The sequence below is a fragment of the Misgurnus anguillicaudatus genome, chromosome 24, assembly GCF_027580225.2.
Source record: "Misgurnus anguillicaudatus chromosome 24, ASM2758022v2, whole genome shotgun sequence".
NCBI lineage: Eukaryota > Metazoa > Chordata > Actinopteri > Cypriniformes > Cobitidae > Misgurnus > Misgurnus anguillicaudatus.
In genome coordinates, this window is record NC_073360.2 from 20,454,619 (window position 1) to 20,474,367 (window position 19,749).

Below are 19,749 nucleotides of genomic sequence, written 5' to 3' on the forward strand. Positions count from 1 at the left end.
TGCTTTTAATCTTACACACAACTGCTCATGTGCTCAGCTACAGACAGCTATGAACAAGCACAATACACACATGTAATACACTCTTCCTCTGTGTGCACTCTACCATGCATCACGTAAACACGAGTGCCCCCTAGTGGCGGGTAGGTATGAATAGAGCATATTATGCCCCGGTTACACTCTCCCCTGCCATAAGTCAACGTCCTCGTGGACTTCTCTTTTAACTGTCCATAGCTTCTTTCAGTTTTTCAGATGTGTACATTACCATTCCTGCTAATACTTGAGACAAAACATCAGGGCTAAATGATACAGCATTACAAACTGGCTTAGGCAAATTATACAAGTTACTATGTTTGCCTGCTGTCTTCCTTTGAGACCGGCGTGGCGCAGGTGTAGGTGCTCTTTTCAGAGCTGGAACAGGATGTTCCACACCAGCATCTGGAACAGAGTCTATCTGTACTGCATTTGGATCACTGTTTCCTTCATCTATGCTCCTCTCTAGCATATTTGGTGTCTCATCAACTTGCCCACATCCTTCAAGCTCAGGTGCTATCAAGGCCTGTGCCCGTGGAAAGGACTGTTCTACACTTCCCTCCACTAAAGGCACTGACTGCACTTTGGGTTGCCATATCTCCTCCACAACTACACACTCAACATCTGAAGGCACTGCTGATGTCTTGGTTAGTGGAACAACATTTTCGTTCACAGGACGTACCCTGCTACGAGGAGCTGGCACAGGAGTTCGCATGGGAGTCGGCAGAGGGCAAGGCCGAATATCTGCACGGTGTATACGTCTTGGGGCACCCCCTTCAATTGGTTCCACCACAAATGTGGTTCCTTGTACATCTTTTACCACATGAACCTCAGGTGCCCAAGCGTCTTGGATCTTATTTCTACCGGCAGGACGGTGCCTTAAATAGACATTTTGTCCAATAGCGATCTCAGGACAATACACATCATTCTCATGTCTTAAAGTTCGCTCTGCTGCCTTTTTCTCTGCATACTCTCGGGCTCTGGCATGGGCATCCTGGAGCCGCTCTTTGTGAATGGACAACCAATTAGACTCAGGGTCCTTGTCAGGCTCTCGCCCCAACAATGCATCAACTGGAAGAAATGGTTGCGTTCCAAATAGCATGAAATACGGGGAATATCCCGTCGAGGAATGGGGAGTTACGTTGTAGGCGTACACCAATTCTGGCAGGTGCTCTGGCCACCTACGCTTCTTGTCGGGAGGTAGAGAGCGCAGGAGGTCATGTATCGTGCGATTAAATCGCTCGCATTGGGGGTTCCCCTGCGGGTGATATGGAGTAGTTCTTGACTTCCGTACCCCGTACAATCTGCACAGTTCAGCCATGACCGCACTCTCAAAGTTTCTCCCCTGGTCCGAGTGCAATCTCTGCGGCACTCCATATTTGAGAAACCACTCTTTCAGGAGGATCTTGGCGGTAGTTTCAGCCTTCTGGTCTCGTGTAGGAAACGCCTGGCTGAACTTGGTGAAAACGTCTGTCACCACCAGCACATTTTCCCGACCATCAGTGGCAGGTTCCAGAGTGGTGAAATCAACAGCGAATACTTCCAGCGGTCGAGTAGCTAGAAAGGGAGTCCAAGCTGCACGAATCTTCGGTTGAGGCATCTTAGAAAGCACACAACGGTGACAATTTTTCACCCAGGTTTCTACAGCGTCGTGCATCCCTGGCCAATAGCACCTTGGCTTGAGCAATCCCAAGGTTCTCTCAATGCCTTGGTGCCCCATATTGTCATGGACACTCTGTAGCACCTGCTCAACCAAGCACTCAGGAATTAACATCTGCTGGCACTCACCGTGAGACGCATCATCAACTACTCGATACAACAATCCCTCATGTTCTTTAATTTTCCCCCACTGTTTGAGCAGTGACTGCACTTGCCTAGGCAAACCCCGTTTCTCCCGAACAGAAGGCTTTCTTTTTGCTTGCCAAAAACGTTTCAAGACACTTAAGGACGGATCTGTCTCCTGAAAATGACAGAGCTCTTCCCTAGTATACCCCGGAAACGTTGGTGTGTTTCCAAGACCCTGCTCTGAGCTTATTTCCCTTTCTGTCAGCCCAGCCGGAGCAGATCTGGACTCCGCAAGATCAAGCTCAACAGCCGTTCCTACATGCAGTGCATTACAAATAGCCACGCAATCATCGTACTCTGCATCTTCAGTCTCTACTTCCTTGTCTTCCAGTCCTGGCCTACGAGAGAGAGCATCAGCCGCTGTGTTACAGCGCCCTGGCCGGTACAGCACCTTAAAACTAAACACAGCCAGCTGTGCCACCCAACGTTGCTCCACTGCACCTAACTTAGCAGTATTAAGGTGACAGAGTGGGTTGTTATCAGTAAGGATGGTGAACTGAGACCCCAGCAGATAACCCCTGAACTTCTCTACTACAGCCCACTTTAACGCCAAGAGCTCTAGTTTCCGGCTGCTATAGTTGCGATCGTTGCGTTCGGCACCTCTCAACCTTCGACTAGCGTAGGCTATTACTGTCTTTCTTCCTCCCTGATACTGGTATAAGACAGCACCCAGCCCCCAACTACTGGCATCTGTCTCCAGCACAAACGGGAGTGTGAAGTCGGCATACCCTAGATTTGGAGCATGAGTCAGTTCTCCCTTCAGGTGCTCAAATGCTTGCTGGCATTCAGATGACCAAAGGCCCTGGAATAGCTCCTTACTCTGGGATCCCCTACCTTTTGCAGTGCACTCGTTTACGATATCGTGCAAAGGTCCTGCCACCTTGGAGAAGCCTGCAATAAACCTGCGGTAATAACTGCAGAACCCCAAAAAGGATCGCAGTTCCTTGACCGTATTAGGCACTGGCCACTGCACCACAGCACTCACCTTGTCAGGATCAGGGCCTATGCCTTGGGCTGACACAAGGTGCCCTAGAAACCTGACCTCAGGTTGGAGAAAGTGACACTTTTCCACCTTGATCTTTAATCCAGCCTCTCTCAACCGTTGAAACACAGTCTCAAGCCTGGTTAGGTGACTCTCGAATGTATCTGAATATACCAACAGGTCATCCAAATAAACCAAGACTATTTGAAACACTAGCTCGCCCATTACGGCCTGCATGAGTCTCTGAAATGTTGCCGGCGCATTGCAAAGACCGAACGGCATCCGTAAGTACTCATACAGACCGAATGGGGTGACAAACGCGGTTTTGTGCCGATCCTTCTCGTGAACTGCTACCTGGTGATAGCCGCTCGCAAGGTCTATGGTCGAAAAGACTTGTGCTCTACACAGTGCGTCTAGGCTCTCTTCGATTCTTGGCAGGGGAAATGCGTCACGTTGAGTCTTTGCATTCAGCCTCCGGTAGTCTACGCACAGGCGCAGACTCCCATCAGACTTCCGGACCAGTACCACTGGTGAGGCGTATGAGCTTGAACTTTCTCTGATGACTCCCTTTTTAAGCAGACCAGAAATATGTTCCCTCACCTCTTCAAACTGATTTGGAGGTATACGTCTGTACACTTGAGTGACGGGAATGTCATCAGTCACGGGGATCTCATGTTTTACCAAATCAGTGTACCCAAGATCATTGTCGGACATAGCAAACACATCTGCGTATTGCCTCAGCAATGCTCGTAACTCGACTTGTTGCGCTGGAGTTCCCCCCATTTGCACACGATCTACAGGACACGGTAGGTCACCATCACCTTGATCCTCTGTAATTGATCTTACATGGACCGTGACCTCCTCATGATCATCAGAAACTCGCTGAAATTCCACCTTACAAGAATTACTTTCAACCTTGTGACCCTGTGATAGTACCCCTAACCTTGTTTTGGGAGGCAGCCAAACATCCTCTGATGCAAGATTCAACACCTGTACAGGGAAAACACATTTACTAGAAGATACTGCTGTAGGTACTAAGACCAACCCCCCTGGAAGTGTTATTGACCCCGGCTCAAATATCATAACACCATTGGCATGGGGTGGCTCTTTATGCACCCGGACCTGGATTGTAGTAACTGAGGCTGCAGGTATAAGTGTTTTGGATTTTCCAGCCACTCGGACTGTAGAGGTTGGCCCAATCAGTGCTGCCTCGTGCACCTTAGTAAAAGCCACTCGCCAATCTGGGTCTAGTGTTCCCCCCAGTGCATTGTCGAACTCAGCTAAAATCAGCTGCTTGCAACGCTGGGCAATGTTCATGCCAATAATGCCTGGAGGTGAATTATCAGCTTCCCCACCATTCTGATCTCGGACTATCAAAAAACCACACCCTGGTATTGTTACTCCCATTACCTGAATATCCAACTCAACATAACCTAAATACGGGAGTGGTAATTTGTTTGCAGCTGTAATCTTGAGCCATTTCATGGTGCTGTGCATATCTTTATCCCCCCCATGTAGCTTCCCTCTGAAAAAGCTTTCTGCCAGTGTGCTCACATTGCTGCCTGTGTCTAAAAGACACTTCACAGCTACCCCCCCTATGTTAATTTCAACTACAGGGCATTCGCCCACAGCGCGTTCCAAAAAACGCTCTTTTGTCAAAGGACTGGTAGTTGAGCCCTGGTGGGCACCTCTCATTGCTTGGCTCAACACAACGGAGGGACCCCTTTTCCCGGCACAAGAGTTTCGGCTGGGGCCGTCACCTGGCTTTCCTGATTACTTTGAGAGGTGCACTGACGGGCTATATGTCCCACCCCTTCACACCTCAAGCAAATGGGTTGACCGTCTCTGGTATATCTAGGCTTAAGCTTAGGTCTTTGAGGCCTTTCAGAGGAAGAGCTGCTTCTTTGAGTGGTAAGGTTACGGACAGCGTTAGTAAGCTCACTGATAGCTTTGCCTTGTTGCGCTACTACTGTCACAACCTCTTTTAATACAGCGTGCAAGTCTTCTGAAGGAGACATGGCCATTTTTGTACCCGCACCCCCCTCAATGCCCACTAAGTAGTGACTTTTGGCAGTACTCGCCTTACGAGGTTGTTGTTCTTCTGCGCACCACATTAATGCCTCTTCCCTAACCTCAAACAGTGTTGCACGGGGCCGGTCACGCACTAACTTACGCAGTTCTCGGCGAAGCGTGGAGTCTCCTACTCCCTCAATAAACTGATCCCTCAGTGTTAACTGCACATCAGGAACTGCTTTTGACGACTGTTGTAGCGCAGCGTTCAGCATTGTTGACAAGGCATGTGAATACTCGCGGAGGTCCTCCCCTTCCAACTGTTTCCGTGAATAGAAGGCATGTAACAGTTGAGGAGTTGTCCGTTTCTCACGAAAAGCATCTCTCAAACAAACAAACAGATCTCGAGGCGCTGCATCATCTCCCCCCAAACACAATTTGACCTCATCAAGTGCTGACCCCCTTAAGTGTGACAAAATAAAGTCTACTTGGTCTTCACGACTCAATCCCCTTACACGAATTACTCGTTCGAGTTCCTCAATAAACTCATCGATGGTCTGACAGTCTTTAGAAGAGTCACCACAGTAAGGAACAATTTGTCGTTCTCTAGGGATATAGACATAAGACCTAGTATTGACAGTGTTAAAACTAGCCAGTGTTGACATCACTTCATCCTGTCTCTTTCCCAAATCCTGAATTTGAGACTGGAGCTGTAGCAAAGGGTTAACTCTCTCGTCGTCACTCACCCGGGAAGCAGCACCAAGTCCTTGGCTGTCCTCTCCCTGTGCCTGTGCTTGCTCAGTATCTTCAGCTTCCATGGCTCTATACGGCAGATGTCAATGGCTTCAGTCTCTACAAAATCACACACTAACACAGTCCCATGCAGACTTCCCAGTCAAGTTGATCCTGAAGCGTTGACACTTGAACTCTCCGCCGTCCTTCCTGGATCAGCACATAGCTCGCTGTTGACTCTCGGTGACAAACATCCAGCCTCGACCACTACCGTTGTTTACTGTTGTTTAACCCACTTGTAGTAGTAAGAATAAAAAATAATAATAAACAAAACCTCTGCACAAAAGGAAACCCACAGTAAGTAACTAATAACCCCACTCCTGGTACCAAAAGATGTGGCCGTGTAAACCTTCACACTATGACAAAGACTCCAGCACAGCCATACATCTAACAGGGGTTCTTTATTTCCGACTGAGTTAAGAGAAAACACAGCATTAAATGACTGTGAAATTTCCCCCTGTGTAGTATATTATAATAAACCAAGTTTACAAGAAATATAAAAAGAGATCAAATTAACACAAGCTCCAAATACAATGTAAATATTTAGTTACAATGGCCTATTCAGTTTAAAGAAAAATAAATAAAACAAATAAAACAGTAGCCCAACTATTGAACACTCCCTTTGGGTGAAATTCGGCTGATTAGAAAGGGTTAATACACATTACTCCTTAAATCACATTCCTTCTCAAGATTATAAAGATCCCAAATCAACAGAGAAAATAAATCAAAACATACAAAAAGAGCCCTGTATGAAATATACCCCTATAAACAACGGTAGTGGCTTTTGGATGCTATTCTGTAATATAGACAAAACACAGAAACATTCATAGTACATAAACATTGGCCACTTAACTCAATAAATCTGAACTGAATCCAGTTTACACCTCATTAATCATTTATACAGTGTCAATCATTGTAACAAAATGTTCATATTTAGCCTACTAACAAATTATATTTATTGCTGACTTAATATAAACATTACAAAATGTCTCTCTCTCTCCTTTAAATGCACAAAAACATTTATAATATGAAACAAAATAAATGAACTCACTCTGTGACACGCTGTAACATGAAACGAGGCGCTGACACACATGTATCTGTTCTCCCCTCTAATATAATTCAGTCAAAGAGAAAATGGATTGTTATTTTTCCACAAATACCCGATTATTATAATAAAACATGCAACTTAAATTAAACTCTTTAAATAAACACTCACGCTCAATCTCCACCACATTAGATATGTGTATATCCACGTGGAAATATCTTGCAGACAGACAGCAAATAAGTGATGCACAAGATGGTAAGCAAAACACAAGCAGGACTTTCCTCCTTTCCTTAAGAAAGGCTGATGTTTGCTTTTAATCTTACACACAACTGCTCATGTGCTCAGCTACAGACAGCTATGAACAAGCACAATACACACATGTAATACACTCTTCCTCTGTGTGCACTCTACCATGCATCACGTAAACACGAGTGCCCCCTAGTGGCGGGTAGGTATGAATAGAGCATATTATGCCCCGGTTACACATGTTTGCAATGTTGAACTGCCTTTAGCAGCCTCTCTTTCCGTTCTCTGTCGTTATTTTGTAAAGGCATTGGTGTTTTTTGTATTTTTTGTCTACAAAGTGTGCCAACAACAGCAAATTTAGTGTTTATATTAACTTAGATCTGATCGGGAACATTAAATCGATTAGACATGTTTTGTAATGTTAATAAGAATGTGGCTATTTTGTTGTTGTTTGCTTGCTAGCACTTGTTAGCACTTTTAAAACACCGACAGCAAATCATTACCGGAAGAAATACATAAACAAACTTCCAAATTAATAATTCTGTTGTTTAACAACTGATTTAATGTAATTAATCTACCTGTTAATGCAACGAACTTCGGAAACTGTCGTCTTCGCTCTCCAGGCAGAGAGTGGACACAGAGATGCTGCGGAGCGGTCGGGAAAACACGAAGTGGATCACCGGAATAAGTGGATCTTTAGCGGAGCAGTAACAATACAACAGCAAGATTTTTGGGCACCGTGTTTAGTCTATGTTCCGCGTTTTGCTGCTTTCCGCAAGTCTCTCATATTAAAAACGAACTAGACACCCGCCTGAAAGGGTTTTTAAAATATGTATTTCATATTTAATAAATCATCATGCGGGCCGGATTGGACACCTTTGTGGGCCGTATGCGGCCCGCGGGCCGTATGTTTGACACCCCTGTACTAATCCATCCGTTTGAGGATGGAATGGCGTAGACTTTAGTCCCTTTATGCTCAAAAGTTGATAGACCTGCTTCAAGAGCTTTGAAGTGAAATTGGTGCCACAGTCAGTAAGTATCTCCCTTGGAAATCCTACTCTTGAAAATAATTGAATGAGACAGGAAGCTACTTGCTTTGCTCCAATAGTCCTCAGGGGGAAAACCTCAGGATACTTGGTTGCATAGTCACTCACTACTAACATGAACCTATGACCTGTTCTACTTTTCTCAACTGGGCCCACAATGTCCATAGCAAGTCGATCAAATGGGACTCCTACAACTGGAAGAGGATTAAGAGGGGCTTTGGAGGGTAGTCTATTAGATGTCAACTGACACTCTGGACAGGTCTTGCAGAATTTGATCACATCTTTTCTAAGGCCAGGCCAAAAAAAAATGTTTCCTGATACGAGCCAACGTTTTCTGCCTACCTAGATGACCGGCCCAGGGAATAGAATGACCCAAAGACAGGACAATATTTTGAACGTCCTTGGGGACCACCATCTGCAAACTATCTCCCTGTTGTCTATACAACACTGCCTTTTTAAGGACAAACTTCTCACCTGCACTCCCTTTTACAGACTCCTCACCTTCTCCATGACTTGTCATAGCAACTTGTTGGTACACTGGCGACAAAATAGGATCGTTCTGTTGTAGCTCGGACATATTACTGGGAATATTAAATTCTATGAATTCCTTCATCTTACCACCCAGTTCTTGACCTTCAGTTTCTGCATACCTATACTTTTCTTGTCTTCTCTGCCTCCTAGATTTCCTCTCCTTAACTGGCCTCACCTCAAGCTCAGAATCAAAGAAAGGGAGGTTTTTTAGAGTTTCAGACTCCTTTCCAGAATGCTTAATCTGTGCCCGAGTCATTACCATATTACAGGCAGAATTAGGGGCGAGCAAGCTCATAAGTAAAGGAAAATCTTGGCCTAAAATCACAGGATACGGTAGCTTCTCGACTACACCTACTCTCAATAGACAGGGTTGCCCTTGTACCACTACCTGTATTTCAGTTGTAGGGTAAGTCTGCTCCTCACCATGCACACATTTAATGACCACCTCACCTTCACTCTTTTCCAAAGGTTTAAAAACTAGCTGTCTTTCGACCAGTGTCTGCATGCTACTGGAGTCTAACAATGCACTCACGGTTTTCCCGTTCACTTCTACAGGAACTGTTAGACTTAAGGACGGCGTTAACTTGTCTACTTGTACTGATGGAACAGAACAAACATGAGAAGTTTTAACAGATAACTTGGGACACATCGGCTTCTTATGCCCTTCCTGTCCACAGTTATAACAAATGGGCACCTGAGTAACCTGCTGTAAAGGTCCAGGGGGCTGATTTCCTGTACTTTTAGGCTTCCTACTAAAGGGATTACCCTTATTGTCACCCCGACCAACTGATGAACTACTACGTTCTCTACTGCCCTTGTGAATAAACCCCCAGGCTTGTGAACGAGACCGTGCAGCTACAAATACCTCAGCTAAAGAAGCCGCATGAGCAGCTGAACTAGGATTATGCTCTCTTAACCACACCTGCAATTCGGGTGAAAGCATTCTTAAATACTGCTCTAAAATAATCACTTCTCCCACAGCCTCTACAGTCTTCCCTTTAGGTTGCACCCATTTTTCAAACAGTTCTTTAAGTCGAACATAGAGTTCTTTTGGAGTTTCATCAAGCTCAATTTCTAATGAGCGAAATCTTTGACGGTAAGTTTCTGGACTAATGGCATACTTGCTCAATATGGCAGACTTTACCTTGTCATATTCTAATGACTCTTCAATGTCCATGTGCACATAGGCACTTCTAGCCTTACCAGTCAATAAGGGAATTAACCTTAGGGCCCAATCAGTTTTTTCCCACTTACAGGCTAGAGCTATTCTTTCGAATGTGGTAAGAAAATGTTCAATGTCATCTGAATCTTGCAATTTCTGCAATGTAGGCTCAATCATACCTCGAACAGGATCTGGAGCAAGGGGCACAGAGGCGTTAGACCCATTATCTGAAACATCAGAATGCACATCAGGTCTTGGTAAAGGTGCAGGGTCAGGGGTAGTACGAAAATCCACTTCCTCCCTAAGAAGATTAAATTGATGCTGCATTGTTTTCCATCTTTGTTCCTGTCTGGCTGCCTCCCGTTCCATCTGAGCCTCTTGTTTCCTCTGTAAGTCCATACCTTTACGAAACATCTCCGCCAGGTCCTTCAGAGTCAGTTGCTCAGGCTCATCAGGCCCTTGAGGTACTCCTCCAACCGCTGATGACTCCTCAACTTCATCTGGTTGCTTCAGTGGTACTTTCTTCGGAGCCATAATGCACTTCCTCACCACTGCCCTCTACTGACTATCCCACCGCTGCCACCAAATTGTGATAGTCGGGGCCAAAAACAGGCAGGACAGATGATGATGATCCAGTGGAAAAAATTGTTTATTCAATAAGGGAAAATAATCTTCCCGTAGCAAGAATAACAAACAACAAAATTAACCACAAAAAACTCCATTGAAGGTTAGAAGCCCATGCTGTTATAAGAGCTTGACAACACTGAACCACATTTTAACACAGCACCCCTATAAATACATTTTGGCCTCTACCAATTTCCCACAAAAAGGTATATATTAAATAATACTTTAATCAATAAACCTTTAAACCATACTAATATTTTCAAAACATACATTTTGTATCACAATTAACTCAATACAATCAATTATCTAAGAAAGAATAAAGAAGTTAATTACTACAAACCAACAAAGAAATAAACTACTTGAAAAGAATAAATGATATCCCCCTCAGAGTCTGAACATGATGGTATAGTCCAACTTCCTCTGGAATAGCATAAGTTGAGGCTTGAAGCCCCGCCTCTTCCTTTGTTTGCTGGCACTTGGAATGTGGCCATTCACTCCACACCAGAACACAAGACTCAGGTAAAAGAAAAACAGTATTAAGAAACAGTATTAAGAAGTGTGCACCCTTCCATACTCAAGTTCCAATAAACTGTCAACTTTTAACATGTCTTGAGATTGTTTATTTGTATACATGAGGGAATCCAAAAAGCAACAAAATGCAATTAAACTTCAAACTAACTTAAAATTGGTAGGGCTAAATGCTTAAATGTGTAAGTGGGCTACGTACCCGTCACAAACACCGATTAGGAAGTTTTGGTATATTAGTGTGTGAAAATATGGCACTTTAAAGGGATAGTTCACCTCAAAAATAAAAATTCTGTCATCATTTTTTCAAACTCATGTTGTTACAAACCTGTATACATTTCTTTGTTCTGAAGAACACGAAGGAAGATATTTCGAGGAATGTTTTTAACCAAATCTTTAAAGGGCCATTTCACCGATAGGAACATTAATCTTTATGGAAAGTGAGTCATATTTGTAGTCAAAATGTAACATAAATGTAGAATTTTGTGCCTATTTGACAGAGAAAAGACAAAATGTGACTTTAGAGCACATTTGTATGAAAAACTACAACTGCCACTATGCACCACAATGCACAGCTCTGCAAGCCACTCCCATTACTCGGAACACGGCTCAGACATGCTATTATGTACATAAATGCCACGTTAGTAAAACAAAGAAAATAGCCACCACCACTGTGTCTGACTGACACCAATCATGATTTACTTTTAAACGTGATGTTACATTGTGGTACACACAATAACACTCTGGCCTGGTGTGTAGCAAAGTCTTATTCAAACAGTAACGTGCGGTTTCAGATCCGCAGTACAAATGTCTTTCCAAGTACTTAAAAAAAGTGTATGCAATTTAAATGTTTATTTAGTTTTACCAATTTTCTTTTTGTCTCTCGTTTACTGTAATTACATTTGTGTTATTATTGGCCTCACTGCTCTCACAATATAGACATATAAAACACCGCTCAGATATGCTATTGTGTACATAAATGCCACGTTAGTATAACAACGAAAATATAAACACTCACTTTAGTCAGACGTCCGTTTGTCCCTCCATCCTCCACACAAACGCGTCCCCTGCATAATATCTCCACAGACGCGCTGCCTCAGCTCTTGGAGCTTGTGCTCGTAAACCGAAACACGTCTTTGAAATAAGCACGCGACCAGAAACATTCACAAAACAAACGTCCATATCCTTATCTGATCCAGAAATGTTAAACCGAAAGCAAACGGCGCGAGTCCGTCCAAGCTTATATACTCCGCAGCGCGTCTGCTCGTAAACCGAAACATGTCCGTGAAATAAACGTTCCAAACGCGCGCAAACTTCCTCTCTTGCATAGAAACCTTCACCAAACAAACGTCCATATCCTTATCTGATGCAGAAATGTTATAAAGAAGCCACACAGCGAGAGAACAGGCAAGCTTCTCTACGCAGCAGAGGCCGATGGTTGCTGCTTCTTCACCGGGCTCCTCTACCCAGCCGACGCCCAGGCTCCGGCCTACTCCTCGGGCTTCTGTTCCTCAGCTCTTTGCAGTATTGTGGCTCATAAAGGTGCAATGAACAGCGGATTAGAGCATCACGCTTGTAAAATCACCCTCTTCCATGTAATATTGATTAACTTCCACTGTTATTGTAACATGAATTCTGGCTCGCTCCACAACTTCTGTTTAGCTTAGCTTAGCATAAAGATGGCGGCTGGTCGTTTTTTTTCGGTCTGTGTTCGTATTTTTTTGTAAGTCCCACCCACTTATCTGTAATTGGTCTGAAGCGTGAGTGGGTCCCACCCATAGCCCCCACCTTGGAAAAATGAGGAATTCGTGTCTGTAGTCTTTCACACTCAATAGAGATACAGGATTTCCTTCTTTCAATGACGCAAAATGACGATTTTTACATCATTGAAAGAAGGAAGTGCCTCACTGAAATCAGTTTTTCTCCCCTCTCAGGGGAAACTGAGGGAATGGTGCACGACCATTCAAAAACATGACTGGGGTTCTAACGGTACAAAGCTTAATGCAAATGGGTGAAGTTTCCCTTTAATGAGCCCCATTCACTTCCATAGTAGGAAAAAGAATACTATGGAGGTCAATGGGGCTCATTAATGATTTGTTTACAAAACATTAGGTAAAAACTGTTAGCAAAAACTTGAGAATTGAGTGGGTCCGAGGGGTCGCTGTCGCAAATACCCCCTCCCCTGACCGATGTAATCTTACTCCAAACTTTTGGTAAAACTTGAGAGCCCTGGTATAATGATAATATTAGGAAATATAGGGAATTTGTATGCAGTTTTAAAAAATAGAAGTCAGCTTTTATACACTAACGTGTCCATAGCAGGAACCTGCAGGCTCTCTTAAAGGTGCAGTGTGTAATATTTTGAAGGATCTCTTGACAGAAATGAAACGAAGCTTCACGAAAATGCCTATGAGCATATTTATATTGCTGTTCATCAAACGTTTTCAGGTATTTCCATGATAATAAAAAATAATTTATAATGATTATGTTTGACGAGTGCTGCTTTTTCAAATGCATGTTATAAACGACTTAAAGGGATACTTCACCGATTTAGCATTCAGCTTTGTATCTGTAGAAACCCGGCAGTATTACTGAATGACCATGTTTCCCTCCCTCATTTCCCCCTGAGAGGAGAGATATCTGCATTTTGGTTCTGCAAAAAAGTCCTCCGATGATGTAATATGACGATTTTTGCATCATCGGAGGACTTTTTTGCAGAACCAAAATGCAGATATCTCTCCTCTCAGGGGGAAATGATGGAGGGAAACATGGTCATTCAGTAATACTGCGGGGTTTCTACAGATACAAAGCTGAATGCTAAATCGGTGAAGTATCCCTTTAAACTCACAGTGATTTTAGATTGATAAGTACTTCCTACTGATGATCAAAGAGCCGTAATACATGAAATAGCTGTGCATAATACTGCCTTTGTGACTCAGAATCAATATCAGACAGGAATTATTACTATGAATCATAATTAATTGTCCCAGTCCTAGATCTTAATTAATAAAGAGAGTGAAAAATTAATATGAACGTCATTAATACATTTTGCACAGCAGTGTTTATTGTAAAAACCTGAATTATGTGTGCAGTCCAAAATATTTTAGAATCTTGGATGTCTTCAGTAGCAACACCCTTTTCATGAATATCAGCTGACGTCACTCACATCTCAAACTTGTCTTCCGCCATTTTGAGTACCTCAAGTGGTCGTAAAAGAACTAGAAGCTATGCCTTCAATATGTTGTGAGCCTCAAAATCGCACAAGAAGGCTCGACACAACATGATACTTTGCTCGAAGTATCACCTGGGTCTCTACACGTGAACTGAAGCATTGAGAACATTGTTTGTGTACACAGAGTTTACTAAAAAGAAGGTTTTGAACAACTGACTTTGGTTGTTTTGGTGTCCGCTCGCCGCCATCTTGCCAGTCAAGATGTATCGATCTCCGAATGCGACGTAAGGAGGGAGGAGAATAAAGATTGATAGCTCCTAAAGCATACTGTAGTTTCATATAAATGCACGGATAATTTGTTGTTATGTCACAAGTGAAAAACAATATTGACCTTTTAGTTGAAAAGGGAGTCTTGTATGAGATTCATTCATTCGCATTCGGAAATCGATTCTTTATGTCTGGCAAAGATGGCGAGCGGACACCATAACAGCCAAAGTCAGTTGTACAAAACCTTTCTTTTTAGTAAACTCTGCGTACACAATGTTCTCAATGGTGGCGTTCATGTGTAAAGATCCAGGTGATACTTCGAGCAAAGTTTCATGTTGTGTCGTGCCTTCTTAGTGTTGTAAAAATAGTGGTAGTTCGGTAGCAGCAGACAGCGGCTGGAAGAGTGCATCAGGGATCGAGTAGGCATCACACCCTAACCAAGATATTTTTTTTAAAGTAGCATTTCTTTTCATGACAGTCAAGGTGCGAAATTTGTCTTTTGTAGCCATTTCCCATATCCGCAAGAATCATAGACAGTAAAAGATAAGAAATACGTAAATCGTAGGAAGCTAGCCAATGCTTGTAAGTATCCTACTGGTACTCGGTAGGTACTCAAGCAACTGTTGCTACTTTAATGGCAACATGCTTAAACTATTTAAACCAGCAACATCTGTATGGACAATGCTAAAATAAAACTCTTAAACTTAATCTATGTAAATGCAAAAAAATCGATGCTCCGCGTAAGTGTGTGTGTGTCCCAGTTTGCCGCTCTGAGCCTATTTTGTTCTTCGTGTTTATCCAAGCTGTGCTAAGTACAGGGCCAATCTCAGGGCAGTTCCTCCCAGCTGGCTCTTATCCAGGATCTCTTCCTGCCCACAGCGTAACTACATACACCATCCTGCTCTGTTCCTGCCCCCATCCTCTGCCTACGCCGCCTCCTGCTTGCCTAATAACTCCTAATTGTTCTCCATACCTTACTTTTTCTCCATCCTTCAAAAAGTCTAGCAGTTTGTGCACCACATCACGGCCTTGTGCCTCTAATGTCATAAAGTCATCATAGCTTTTTGACTGATGAAAGCGGCATGATGTCTGTACCATAGGCAAGAGCAAGAACACTGAAACTTGTCATCATGTTATTTCCCATAAAAAAGTAGCATTGAGCTACTTCATATTGTTTCACGTTACTTTTCAAAGTAACATTCCCCTGCCGAAGTCCTTAGGGTGACACCGCCATACTTTTTGTTTGACAAAGTTTTTGATGCTATACATTTACTTTGAAAGGAACGAGCCTGTTTGTGGCCCTCGACACCTTCATATCTTCGAGAGTGAATAATTTTAGATCCAACTCTTTTCTCGGCACAATACTCCCCTGTGTCTTTGGGAATGCTGGGGATCAGGTAGTGAGGGGAAGATAAATAGAGCGAAGCCTTACAGTAAAAGTCTTTAAGCAGGAGGCCCAATGAACCATGCCGCTTCGTAATTGCAATGAAATATAAAAATGACAGGTGATTTAAGTCTGCCATGTGTGCTGTGTGAAGACTCTGCCTCCTATAAAAGGCAGCATGGTTCCCATATAGGTGGCAATGGCGGAGGGGTGCCAGCCAAACTGGAATGATAATGAGGACATTGGGTCGCTTTAGAGAATTGGGGTGTAATTGAGGTAATGAATGCATTCTGTTGCATCTCTGATTGAGCGTTGCATACCCCAGCGTTTCTTTGAGGTGATCTGTCTGCACGGGTTGGTTGTGTATGAGTGTGGGTATAGCTGCATTCTCCTCTACCTGACATTGAGCCTTAAGGCTTACTTGCTGTTTCTTTATCATGTGTCATTTGGAGTTCTGGATCTTCAAATAGACATAGTTTGGCTTGAAGGCTCTGTATAACTCAAACTATCTTTGTCCTGCAGATTGGTCAATGGCATTCAGAGCAGGGACTGTCCATGGATAAGCAGCTTCCATCATTGAACCTGACAGACACATTATTCAATACCACTCTCACCATAACTACCATCCTGGTAAGTCTTTAATCTTGTACTTTGGTTCACACCCATAAGAGAATGAAATCACAGATGAGATCTCTTTACTGTTACACTGCTCAGTGGCGGCTGGTGACTGCTCATCTGAGGGGGCGCAAATTCAAAATAAGTGTTCGGAGTGTTATGTGTGTTGCTTGGGTTTTCATAATATGTGTTTGTTGCATCATGTGCACCATGTGCATCACGTGTTTTGTCAAAATAAGTGCCTGCTGCACACGCGTCAAAACCGTTTATGATAAGAGACGCTCACCTTCACAAAATACTCGCAAGACACTCCCTTAACAGTAAACTCTGATTACGCATGAGATTATACAAGTATCTGGCAAACGCGAGCGTCTCTTATCATAAACCCTTTAGAGGCATCTGCAGCAGGCACTTATTTTGACAAGACGTGATGCACACAGGAAAACTCAACATGCAGAACACATATTTTACAAACCACACACATGACGGCTACATACATGTTGTGACGAAGTTCGCATCGAGCTCCCTTGTGTAAGGTACCACCCACAAGCCCAACGACAGATACAAGTGGAGTGGGTGAAGGGGACTCGTGTTCGTTCCTTCCTCAGCGCTTCTAGAAGAATAATTCCATATCATGATTAAATTAATTTCTTTGATCTCTGTGTTTAAATTATAATCTGACTCCAATTTAATATACTAAGAATTTAGTGCATTATTCCAATTATCTGTTGATCATAATTTAGATGTTTGATTATTTATTAATTCCCATAGTCTTAGTTATTCGTTCATTAGGGACCCGGTATCGCACAGAGCATACGCCGGCCGTTTGCGTATATCTCACGGACACAAAATTGTCAGTCTGATCTTAGTCAGAGGTTACCGGGTAAACTAATATTTTTATGTCTGGCCGCTCCATGCTTGCTCCGATCATAAAAATAGTTACTTTAGTTTAGCGCTCATGCAACTTGCTAAGGCAGGTGATAAACATAAATCTGAGAGTTTTAATGAATGTGCCCCATGCTCCATTCGACCATCAAAACCTCAGTGTGATAATATCCTGACACGATAATCTTGCGGTAATACCAGACTCCTTCTAATCTACTGGTCATAACAATTTCTGAAAGAATTAAAATAAATCAATACAATTTCTGAAGAATTCAGATGAATCAAATGTAACAATTTATTATACCAGGCAGGTTTCAGCTTCAAACATAAATTAAACAATATCATACAGAATTTGATTCAATTCCAATTAATTAAAATGATCAACAGTTGCAAAAGTTACAAAGTCATACCTGGCAATAGACACTCTGGCTACAGAGTACTTCCATCATGAATATAATATACCCAAAATGGTGTAAGAAGATTCTGTTAAAGATTTCTCCCATAATGTTTGAATACACACACACAAAGTGTGGGGAAGATTCTTGCTAAAGAATACTTCCATAATGTCTGAATACACACACCCAAAGTGTGGGGAAGATTCTTGCTAAAGAATACTTCCCAGAGTCTCTTGCCAAGCCACCTTATATACACAGAACGAGACAAAGAATAGTAACATCTCAAATCAGGATTTGGTTGGTCGGTTCTCGTGACCTGAAGAGGAGCACCAAATGGGACTGTTAACCATCTGTAATCTAGATCTCCTCATGAGTTGACACCCATCACAGGAGTACAGATTATGTCTTAAGTTTTAAACTTTGATATACTTTCTCTTAACATTATAGAAATTAGACCTTTTTAACCATCGCACCATGACCTTTAAAACAACACCAAACATGAAGATGAAACCTTTGTAGCATCACAACATATGATATATCCAATGTTACATGTGTTTAGTATATTTCCAGTAACCAAAACCTTAAAGGAGAAGAGAGAGGGGGTGAAATACAGATCAGTTCCTGTGTATCCGTGACCCCTGTGGAGAGAGACAACACGTCTCTCAAAAATAGACACAGAATGTGTTTTTTATTGTTTTATGGTCCAGCTCCAAAACCAAAACTTGTCCACCTGTCCTACATCTCCTCCCCTGACCATTGGGAAACTGTCAGAGTACCCAAGGGGTCATTTTGGGTGGACTTCTTGGGTCTCCATACGTCCTTTGTAAATGTAACAGTCTTTTCAAGATGAACACCTGTAATGTTAAACAATGCCTGCAGATATCAAAGCAGGAACTTAACTGTGCTGAACAGGTGTCTGTGATGGACAGAATCTCTGTGGTTCTCGTAGTTAGATAATCTCCCAAATGGATCTGGTTGAAATTTGTTGTACAAAGTCCATTGTGTCAGCCAAACGCATGTGCTCTGTTCATGGAAGCTGTCTCCTCTCAACATTTAGAAGCATCTGTCTCTAATGGGGTCCTCCCCTGGATATTTTCCTGACCTTTTGAACAGTCCTCTGTTACCTATTGGCAGAAGGTATATATTTTTTTTTTTTTTTGATAGAAAAGTCAGACCTCCGTAGGTGAAGGAATTCCTCACACTGAGAATGCACCACTGTATGAGAGGGAATTAGAATATAATACACATGACCATGAAATGACTGAACACTGATGAACTTGACTTTCCTTGGAAGGAAATAGTTGTGAATGATTACAATAACACATGACATTATTAGATGTTTCATGATATTGGTGCGAATGGTAAACAAGGTCTCCTTTCCTTTTTCAAAATAATTTGTCCCAAAAGGTGATCCCATTACCAAACTCTTCACTACTATGCATATTGAACATAGAGTGGAATTTTGATATAATCTGTGTATTTTAAAGGGAGTGTGGCAAAAGTTATTTTAACTGGCATAATTACCAGTAATACATACCATTAAAGCATATAATAACAATACCTTTCAAATATAATACAAATAAATGTAAATTATATGTATATAAAATACAGATATTTATACTAAAGTATATATAATATGATATATTTATAATTTTAATAATAATAGAATTATTCAAAACCTTGAAATGCAAGTTAACCATGTATATCTAAGAATTCAATGAAGTAACTTAAAACATACCTAGACAACTTAAACTTAAATCAAATAATTTCTGAATTTCTTATTTATCCATTGTCAACCATTCTTTGCATGTTGTCAAATAATTCTGTACATATATGTTGGTTTAGTCACATTCAATGGTAAGGTGTCTGATTTATGTGATTGATCCTTAGAAGTGCCAGCACTTCAAATATAACCATTTTGTAAAGTTTGAAATGTTTAGACATGTCTGCAGCCATGCTAGCCATTTCATTCTTCACTTACTTATTTTAATCTGAAATAGGTCTTATGTAATCAATTAATAGTTATTATTTTACCTGTATTTGTACAATCAGAGACAAAACAATTGATGTGTGACTATAACCATACATATGTTCCATGCACACTGAAATGTTTCATGTAGTTCAAGAGAAAATTGACCCAATAGTTTATATTACCATGAAATTAAAATCATAAGTTGACCTTTAATTTTCTCT

The 19,749-nt window shown here is 42.1% G+C and overlaps 2 protein-coding genes across 5 annotated transcripts in view; one reads left to right on the forward strand and one right to left on the reverse strand.

Annotated features, from left to right (window-relative positions):
- Positions 1 to 19,749, forward strand: part of grik4 (glutamate receptor, ionotropic, kainate 4) — a 548,585-nt gene that overhangs the window by 477,783 nt on the left and 51,053 nt on the right. For all 4 annotated transcript variants that reach the window (XM_055196455.2, XM_055196452.2, XM_055196453.2 and 1 more), the window contains one exon: positions 16,184 to 16,291. In XM_055196455.2, coding sequence (XP_055052430.1) covers positions 16,184 to 16,291 — 108 coding nt within the window. The remainder of the gene's footprint in view (positions 1 to 16,183; positions 16,292 to 19,749) is intronic.
- LOC141348960 (uncharacterized) lies at positions 4,561 to 7,185 on the reverse strand. Its single transcript, XM_073863006.1, has 2 exons — positions 6,711 to 7,185; positions 4,561 to 6,455 (listed from the first exon to the last, which is right to left on the reverse strand). The coding sequence occupies exon 2, from the start codon at positions 5,683 to 5,685 to the stop codon at positions 4,561 to 4,563; it is 1,125 nt and encodes a 374-aa protein (XP_073719107.1). The 5' UTR covers positions 5,686 to 6,455; positions 6,711 to 7,185.

Excerpts from the sequence above, each read along its gene's own strand:
- LOC141348960 (XM_073863006.1), bottom strand. The coding sequence starts at position 5,685 with ATGGAAGCTGAAGATACTGAGCAAGCACAGGCACAGGGAGAGGACAGC.